This window comes from Trifolium pratense, linkage group LG6 (assembly GCF_020283565.1).
Source record: "Trifolium pratense cultivar HEN17-A07 linkage group LG6, ARS_RC_1.1, whole genome shotgun sequence".
In the NCBI taxonomy this organism is placed as follows: Eukaryota; Viridiplantae; Streptophyta; class Magnoliopsida; order Fabales; family Fabaceae; genus Trifolium; species Trifolium pratense.
The window spans coordinates 43,558,755-43,569,288 of NC_060064.1; the positions used below are offsets into that span (position 1 = coordinate 43,558,755).

Consider the following 10,534-nt stretch of genomic DNA (forward strand, 5'->3'; position numbering starts at 1 on the left):
TGTGAATTATTACTCGACGATAGACTAGTCCACTTCTCAGAATGCAATCGGTCCCTACTTTTATTTCAACTCATGTGTATCATTAAAAAATTTGAATTTTTTTCTGTGATCATGTTTGGTACACTATAGAAATCTCTCTTGTAAAATTTAATTTTTTTTAACAAGTGATGAATTAAATGAATTTTTACTTAAAAATTCATCTTTTGTTGAAAAATTCTAAATTTTTATGGAAGAGAATTCTTATAATAAATAATATAAACATAATATGTAAATAAATTAAACTCGTTAAAAAATACGAAGAGTACAAATAAGTTGATTAAAATCAGGGATCAAAAGTTGTGATGAAAAATATTTGAAGGATCAAAACCGGCTAATATATTTTAAGGGTCATGCTAAATAGTGTTCCGGAGCAATGGTCAAGGATACAAAATAGAAATTAAAACAAAAGTTTTCAATAAAAAAGATTCTTTTTTAACATTTCAATGCATTGAATCACTATTTCCAAGAATATATTACCATTTTTGTTTTCTTAATCATTGCCCCAGAGGCACTATATAATCCTTTTTATGGAAAATTTGAGATATTTATATATAAAGACCGAAAACTTATTTAACCCTTTTTTTAACTCCTCCGATTCTAAAAAATAGAGTCTATGATAATCTAAAATTTAAGTATGAGTCGAAATAAGTAAAATCTGGACAATAATTTTGTCAACCATAATTCAAATATGAATTCTTTTAAACAATTTCTTTTTTTAGTGAAACTCGCAAGTCATAACATAGTGACATTATGGTTTGAATTTTTTGATATATGTATAAAAAATAATTACATTTTGATAATAATTAATCTCATATATAAATAAAATTGCATTCGAAAATATAGATTCTTTTTTTTTTTTCCTTTTACTGGGATAATTCACTAGCTGTCTAATGGGAATCATAATAAAATTCAAGCACGTGCATATCCATGATGTATTTGGGTTGCTAGAGTTTTAGTCGATAAATTTGAAGAAGAAACTTTGAATTGTCTTGCCTCCCTTAATTTTGACCCTTAATTAAGTTTCAAAATTAATTAATGGTATATAATAATCTCTCTACGAATCAATGAATGAAGTCCAATATTGCATAGTAGGCAACTAAGATTGGAAGCGAAACAATCATTCCAAAGATCACCCTGCAGAGACCAAAAAGTTTAAAATTAATGTATTGCAATTGCAATATTAAAAAGGCGGATTCTAGTGTGGGAGACCATGATAGGTCTCTCATCGATGAGTCATGTGATCTGTGGACTGGATTGAATGTGTACATGATATTATGATGTACTGTCAGTATTAAATTTTTTTTTTTTGAAAAAAAAGTTTTTGATATTTTTTCGGGAAAAAATTAGCGATTATTTTTTTCCGGAAAACAGTTCCCGATTTTTTAGGGAAAAAATTTCGATTTCAGATAAAAACAATTCCGGAGTTTTTTTGGAAAAATAAGTTTCCGTTCTTTTTTCGGGAAAAAAGTTTCGGATTTTTTCCGAAAAAAAGATTTCGATTTTTCTAGAAAAAGTTCCCGATTTTTTGGGGAAAATAGTTTCGAAATGTTCATCTGAAAAAATTTTGCTGATACAAAAAAGAGTGACAAAACAGAAAATATTTAAAACTTTTTTTCGAATGAAATATTAGAACTTTTCCAGAAAAATATCGAAAACTTTTTTTCCGGAAAATATCCGAAACTTTTTTCCGAATAAAATATCGGAACTTTTTTCCCGAAAAAAGAACGGAAACTTTTTTGTTCAGACAAAGCCTTTGGAATTGTTTTTATCTAAAATCGAAAATTTCCCCCCGAAAATCGGGAACTTTTTTCCGAAAAAAAAATCGAAAATTTTTTCCCCAAAAAAGATCGAAAACTTTTTTCGAAAAAAAAAATGAAAATTTTTTCCCCAAAAAAGATCGAAAACTTTTTTCCGAAAAAATTGGAAACTTTTTTTTAAAAATAGAAAATAATATAATACTGACAGTACACCATAATATCACGTACACATTCAATCCGGTCCACAAAACACATGACTCATTGGTGAGAGACCTATCATGGTCTCCCACCCTAGAATCCCCCTATTAAAAATACTAGCATATTACTATTAGATTAGATTAATGAGGCCTAATATTGTATAATTTTTCAACATTGCATATTAATAAATATTAAACTTACGCAGTGCTAAGAACCTCAGCATGCAGTCCGTATTCTTTAGCAAAAATGAAGGAAGTGATGGATTGTGGAACTGCTGCCTGCACAAAAAAGAGGTATATATAATTTAAAAATACATTAGTTGAAGATCATCTATTTATTTCATAGATAATAAATTTAATACAATTTTTCTTTGTGCCAAACATTTTCTGATTAGACGAGAACAAATAAATAAACTTATGTCTTTCTAAATAGTTTGTCTTTATAGAATTGTCTGGTTGATAGAATTTCACTTTTAAAAGCAAGTAATTGGGAGTACCAGAAATCAAACTCATATCTGACATATTGCATGCGATGTCCCTACAACTAAGTTATACTTGTATGGACTTTTAAGCGGAGTTTTGAGTCTATTGATTTGAACTTTTAAACTATAGACCTTTGCACTAAAAAAAATATTATATTCATTTATCTAAAAAAAATAAAAAGAGAACACAATTAATTAACTACCTGAATGATGGCAATTCGTAAAACATCACCACGCAATCCAACAACGAAGGCACTAATAGCCATTGCTGCTGGTCCAGCAATGAACTTTAAAACTAAACCAAATAGTGTCAAACTTGGTCCACACGAAATCAACTTCTCCTGAAGTGCCATGAAAATACCTGAATATATCAACAAACAAATCTCACATATATTTTATGCCAAAAAAAATCTCACACATATATTTAAACATTCTTAATTTCAAGATATATATAAATATAATATAGCGCTAAACATGACCAAGTTTAATTATTATTATTATTATTATTATTTTAATTACTCATAAATACTACTAGTATATAAGCTCACCCATACTAAACATGGCGGTGCCTGTCCCAGCCTTTGACATGATCGATATAGAACCCTCTACCATGCTTGGCAATTCCAAATTCCACCTGCATGTATATATATATATGTGACATCATATTACACTCAATAATCACATCACATATATAACATATTTGGAATTTGTAGATACAAATTTAATTTCAAGAGAGAAATTAAATATGAGCATAAGATTGAAATAGTAATCAAAGTTGTTCACATGTCTTCACCTAATAATTTAATAATTATTGACACGATAAAATAAGATGAACTCTTTATTATAAAACTTACATTGTTTGGTATCAGTACGTACATCTATATAAAATCCATTTTAAATATAAACTAGCGTTAAATTTGTTTTTATCCCTACAGTTTCGCAGAATTTTCGTTTTAGTCTCTGAAGTTTGTTTTCACACATTTTAGTCCCTGAAGTTTCATCAGTCAATGGTTTTAGTCTCTGTCGTCCACATGAATTAAATGGATGATGACATGGCAGTGACGTGGCACTGTCACGTGAATTTTCTTTTTTTTTTTGTTTGCCACGTCACCAATCAGTTTTTTTTCAATTTTTTTTTTCAGTATTTTTTTTGGCACCTCCAATCCCAATTAAAAGGAAAAAAAATTCTAATTATTTGCAATTTCTTCTCTAATAAGTTGGTTTTGTTATAACCAAATTTCTATGAATGAAAGAATTTAGAAAAATAAATTTGGGAAATTAATAATTAAATTGAGAGAAAGAAAAATTATATTAAACAAATTGTTAAAAGACCAGTAACGCAGAACAGAACCAGTAGAAAACAAAATGCGATGAACACAGAACAAAACCTAGAATCCATGGCGCCATAAACCTCCCAATCTTCCCAATCCCATAAATCAAAACCGAAATCGTGTTCGGTTTAATTTAATTAAATTATTAATTAACTAAATCACGTTCGGTTAATTTAATTAAATTATTAGATTAACTAAATTTATTTTTATTAATTTACCAAATTTTTAAAAGACCATAAACCTAATTTTTCTTTTTCTCAATTTAATTATTAATTAACTAAATTTATTTTTATTTATTTTTCTAAATTCTTTCATTCATATAAATTTGGTTATAACAAAACCAACTAATTAGAGAAGAAATTGCAAATAATTACGATTTTTTTTCCTTTTAATTGGGATTAGCGATGCCCAAAAAAAACTGAAAAAAAAATTATTTTTTTTTTAAAAAAACAACTGAATGGTGACGTGGCAAGCCAAAAAAATTAAAAATACATGTGGCAGTGCCACGTCGCTGCCACATCATCCTCCCTTAAACCCATGTGGACGGCAAGGACTAAAACTATTGACTGATAAAACTTCGGGGACTAAAAAGTGTGAAAACAAACTTCAGGGACTAAAACAAAAATTTTGTGAAACTATAGGGACCAAAAACATATTTAACCTATATGAAAACATGACATTGAATTCTTCTCTGACTGTACCGATACTCAATAATATTAGTTGGGTACCAAAGTATTCGCATGTATTTTCTTTATCACAAGTATATGTATTTTTTAGGGTAAATGCCTATTTACCCCCCTGTAAAATTAGGGTTTTTTCGTTTACCCCCTACGCGAATATTTTTTCTGTTTACCCCTCTACAATGTGCAGATTCTTTCATTTTGTCCTCTAGGTGGACAACAGGGCATCTGACTATGCATCTTTGCTGACGTGGCATGCACACATGGAAATACATTTAATTTATATTTATTTTAAAAAAATCCACCTCAGTTAATATTCTTTTAAAAATAATAATAAAAAAAATTCTTAAAACTTTATTATTATTTTTTTTACTGCCAAAAATAGAAATCCAAAAAATAATAATTTACAAAAAAAAAATTATTTAAGATTTTTTTTTAAGAATTTTTAAAAATAATAAAAATTAAATTTAAAAAGATTTTTAACAAATAAATTTAAAAAATAATAAACTTATTTTTTAAATTTATTTTTACAAAGTCATAAAGCTTTAGTATTATTTTTTTTAACAGTCAAAAAACAAATTATAAAAAAATAATAATAAAGTTTTAAGAGTTTTTTTTTATAAATAATTTTTTTTTATAGTAAACAAAAATTATTAAAAAAACATAATAATAAAGTTTTAAAAGTTTTTTTATAAATAATTTCTTTTTTATAGTAAAAAAAATTATTAAAAAAACATAATAATAAAGTTTTGAGAGTTTTTTTTAATATAAAAAAAATTATTTTTTGAAAAAAAAAAGTATTATTGTTTTTTACAGTAAAAAAATTATTAAAAAAATAATAATAAAGTTTTAAGAAAAATTATTTAAAAAGAATTTTTTATTATTTTTTTGACAAAATATATATTTTTTAAAATAATTTATTAACTGACGTGGATTTTTAAAAATAAATATAAATTTAATGTATTTCCACGTGTGCATGCCACGTAAGCAAAGATGCACAGTCAGATGCCCATTTGTCCATCTAGGGGGCAAAATTAGAAAATCTTTACATTGCAGTGGGTAAACAGAAAAAAAATTCGCTTAGGGCGTAAACGAAAAATCCTTAATTTTGCAAGGTGTAAATAGCTATTTACCCTATTTTTTATTATCACAAATCCAAGTTTATAATGGATGTAAATATAAGTTAAGATCGGTTTTTGAATTTCATTAAAGATGTTTTTTTTCTTAAAAATGAAATAAAGGATTATTTTTTGAGAATAGAAGGTATTAATTCCAAATTAAGACATAAGAATGAGAATAAAACCATGTCTAATGTTTATACGTACCTTAATTCTTATATTATACAACAAAATTGTAAATTTAAAAGAATTATTCATACGACATATGTGAGTTTGTGTATTTCAAGCCGAAATAGTGTAACAAAAAAGCCCAAATAGGATTTTTTTTTTCTTTCTTAAGACCGGGCCAAGCCCCAATACTACTCCTGCTTGAGATGCAAGTGATTTTTTTTTTTTTTGCAAACACCAGTGATTAATTTTTAGCGGAGTAGGATTTTTTTATTATTATTATGGAGCTGATGATCGAACTCAAGATCTCTAATTTAGTACTCAAAATTTTCACCACTAGACCAAACATAGTAGTTTAGCAGGGTAGGAAATATTATTTAGTAGTAAATATCTAACCCACATAGCATGTATTTAATTACAAGATTCAGATTAAGGTTAAAGTCCTTTTTGTAAATCTTGTATACAAAACATACTTTGATATGTATGAAGGGATGTTGATCCTCTCATGTTGGAAGTCAATATGATTAAGTTTATATATTAATGATCTCCCAACTTTAAAAAAAAAAAAATACTAATAAATTTCAATGGTGAGACATGAATATAATTCCTTGATCATATTGATATTTACTCTTCAATTAAATTTAATTTTGAATCAAAACTCAAATTTATATGAGAGAATTTTAATCTATGTACATGTACCTAACTAACACTAGACGAAAATGAGGCATATGATACTAAAGGAAGAGTGAACAAAAAATTAATCAAGCTAGCTAGGTGAAAACATAAAATTAAGAAATATAATACTAGTACCTATTAGATATGAAAGCCCATGAAATGCCAATAACACAACCATAAGAATTTGGGTTGACTATAAATTTGAGCCACACACGCTTCATCAATTCAAAGAAAGGAAGCCTAGTACTTGTATATTCAACTATGTTATTTGCCTCCACATCTTTACTTTCTTCACCTCCACTTATCATCATCACATTACTAACACTACTAGCCTTTGGTTTTATAGTAGTGATTGTGCCTTCTATTCCCGTTCTTCTAAACTCCAATACAAATAGAAGCAAAGTGAGCCATATAATAGCTTGAACAACCGAAGCTTGAACCACAAGATCCACACCTATGGCTCCATACATAGGTTTCACCATTGGTATTCCAACAACAAGAGAATTTGTTAGAGTACACAAAGAGAAACTTGTTATAGACCATTGATAGTTTCCTTTGCTACTACACTTAGCCCAAAGGGCAATCACCGCGACAATTATTAACTTCGATAGAGTGTCGGCACCTATAAATAAAAAGTTCATCTTGAAAGGATCGATGTGCGCGGTGAATTCGAAAGCGAATAGTGGTAATGTGAAGTAACAAACTAGTTTGTTTATTGCGTCACATTGTTCTCTTGTGAAAATATTCCACCACCTCACTGAACCATAACCTAAAAATAGTGCAAAGTAGAGTGGCACCACTGCTACTATTACTTTGTACACATCTTCCCACCCAATCATTTTTTAAGTGTTTCTCTTATCTTTTGTGTGCTCTCTATAATCTCAAATCCTCCAATTTCTTGCACAACACTTATAGCTTGTTTGCTATAAGCAAAATGCATGATATACAACTATGAGTAAGTTGATCCCAAGTATTTATATACAAACATTTAGAAGAGGACAAAAGTTGTACGAACAAAAGCAATAAGATTATTCCATTGAGATTGAGGTCATTTTATTTAATGTGTGGGCACAATAAAAAGGGCTATGTTTTAGACTGGGCCCAGACCCTATATGAAATTTACTCGATGTTTTCTCTCTCGACCCCCCGTGTTTCTTTTATACCCCATGAATTTCCAATTTTGCCTTTGAAAAAACTTCGGTTTGTAGAAATCGAAGTTTTTTTTTGCCTTGAAAACAAATTTAGGTTTTTAGAAACCGAAATTTACTTTGAATTTGCACTAGAAAAAATTCGGTTTCTGCAAACTGAATTTTTCTGCAAGGACAAAATTGGAATATTTGGGGATATAAAAGAATCACGGGGGTCAGGAGAGAAAGCATCAATTTACTCTAGTGCGAAGGGATATATGTGATGGACGATATGTTGCCAACACACTTGAATGAGTATGTAACCCTAGCTAGGCAATTGATCACCACGTACGTGATGATGATCGATTGGATAGTGATCCGTCAGTTTTAATGTGAATTCCTCAACAACCTAAACGGGTTTTTACTTGTCTCTCCTCAAACTCTATGCCGAGAGAAAGGTACACAATTTATTATGTTAAATTTCTCGGCCATCATTTAAAAACTGATTTGAGCATTAAAGTGTTTACAGATATAACTTCTCTACCGAGAGCATTGTCGCCACGTTTCGCCAACTCTCAACGTCGTTCTTGATCCACCTTATATCAAGTTTTAAATTACACTTAATAATATCGCGATCTTTGATATGGTAGTAGAATATTACGGATAAATACAACTAAATTTGAATTATCAACGAAAAATGCTAGCAACACACTCTTTAACAAACACACTCCAACACACTCTCTTTTATTAGTTGAAATTCACACGGGTCCCATAAAAAAATGTGGACCCATATAACTTTTATGGGACCCATATAAATTTTAACCAATAAAAGAGAGTGTGTTAGAGTGTGTTTGTTAAAGAGTGTGTTGCTAGCACTCCTCTGATCAACATAAATTATAAAGGCCAAAAAAAATTATCCTCAATAAGTCTCTTGACACTTAATAAAATTAATTAGGGGCAAATTTAATTTATTTTTTACATCTCCAATTCCCTATCGCAAAGTGTGATGGTTAAAACTTAAAACAATATTGCAGTCAAGTTGAAGTTATGAAAACTTCCAAAACTTTTTGTATTGAGATTTTTTTTTTGGTCTCGTTTACAGTAATGCTAAGGATCGAACCCGAAACTTCTATCCAGCCCAAACCCCTAGACCATACTGAATTAAAAACAGAGAGGTTTCTAGTGAAAGCAAGGTATATAAAGAGGAATTAATATGCACCAGAAAATGTCAATTTTGGTGTTTTAGTATTGTCAATATCACTAATGAAATTATTTTAGATGTAGAGATGGGTTGGTGGACTGGACAATGAGAGAATTGGATGCCATGCACATATATTGATTCCTGAGGTGTGACGCGATCGAGTGTGTCTTAGTGCATGTAAATGTGTGGTTGCAATATCCACCGTGTGCTATTTCTGGTCAGCATTTTTTTTATGTCAAGAATAAATTAAGAATGAGGTGCAGCTAGCTAGCTATACAATACAATAGTACTATTCCACTAGTCGCATTTTTTTTTTAATTAATCATGTCATTGGTACGATATATTTATGATTTAATTTTTATTGTCAAAAAAAAATATTAATTCATTTCAATAAAAAATTTCTTAGATATATAAAGTGAATTTTCTTTTTGATTAGATTTTATTCAAACTTAAGTTATAATTTGAATTCTCGTCAATTTATTTAAGGTGTGTGAAATTTCTTACTATTGGAGTGGATCACATGTTGGTGTCCACTCAATCATCTTCACAAATATTTTTTGAGATGTGAATTTTATTAAGGGATGACACATGTTAGTGATTTAAAAAAGAAAATGTTTTATTATATTTCATCATCTAATTTATTTTTTAAACTTGATCGCAAATTAATTACACAAAAACAGATTAATGTTTCTACTTCTGAATTCTTAGCAAAAACCTTTTATTAATTATTGGGCTATTTCCTATTATTGTAAGCACACACAAAGTGAGTTTGCATATAATGCAAGCATCCTAAATTCCTTATTGTGATTGATATACTGTCACCACTATTAAATACTTTTATCATAGTTAGAAGCTGACAACACCAACCAATTACTAATCTTAAGTTCAGTCAGCGAAAACTTTATAAATAGAAGAAGTGGAACATTTTGATGCGTTGTGCTTGAGCATCAAATAATTTATTTATAATTTTTTGGTTCCCCCAATGTATATAAATAATTTATGTATCAGCATTAATATATTGCGTTTTTTATATTTGTTGTGTCGATGTGTATATATTATTTCGGGAGAAATTCTTATATAGGCACAACCCCAAATAAAAATTATTTGGGCACACACACATAAGTGGAAAAATTTAAATGTAAAACAATTTAGTCACATCATGTAACATCACTTCATCATCTTTTTAATTAATTTTTTCAAATTTTTGTATGTGTGCCTAAATTAAATTATTTAGGTTTGTGCCTAAGTAAGTATATCTCATTATTTCGATGTCCGAATTTGTGCTTCAGCAAATACATATTGCTCTGCCTCTTACACTTTTGGGCTTTGAATAAAGTTATGGGTATGTTTGTTTCAGATTTTTTTAAAAAAAAATTTTGTGTTTGTTTCGGATTTTTTCAAAAATCATTTTAGTAAATTTTTTTTTTTTCATTAAAATGAGAATCTATTTTCAATAGCTTTTATCAAATTTCATTTTTTTATCACTCATCATCTCTCACCATTTTAAAAAAATAGATTTTTATGATTGTAAACAAACGGCAAATAGCTTTAGATTTTCTTCAAAATCTCTATATTTTTTTCAAAAAAAATCCATTTTTTTTAAAGCTTAAACAAACAGGCCCTATAATTTATGCATGCGTAGTTGTAGATGTTTCCAGAATATATACACCATTCAAAATTCAATAGAATATCAATTGATTAGCTTTAAAAAATATGGTTTGATTTTGACTTAAATTGATGCTTTATTTTTAATTTACTG

At 28.5% G+C, this 10,534-nt stretch overlaps 1 protein-coding gene across 1 annotated transcript; it reads right to left on the bottom strand.

The window, feature by feature from the left end:
- Positions 1 to 787: 787 nt before the first annotated feature.
- Positions 788 to 7,394, bottom strand: LOC123892966 (auxin efflux carrier component 5). Its single transcript, XM_045942876.1, has 5 exons — positions 6,583 to 7,394; positions 3,024 to 3,109; positions 2,679 to 2,836; positions 2,196 to 2,272; positions 788 to 1,173 (listed from the first exon to the last, which is right to left on the bottom strand). The coding sequence occupies exons 1-5, from the start codon at positions 7,284 to 7,286 to the stop codon at positions 1,101 to 1,103; spliced, it is 1,098 nt and encodes a 365-aa protein (XP_045798832.1). The 5' UTR covers positions 7,287 to 7,394; the 3' UTR covers positions 788 to 1,100.
- Between the last annotated feature and the right edge of the window lie 3,140 nt (positions 7,395 to 10,534).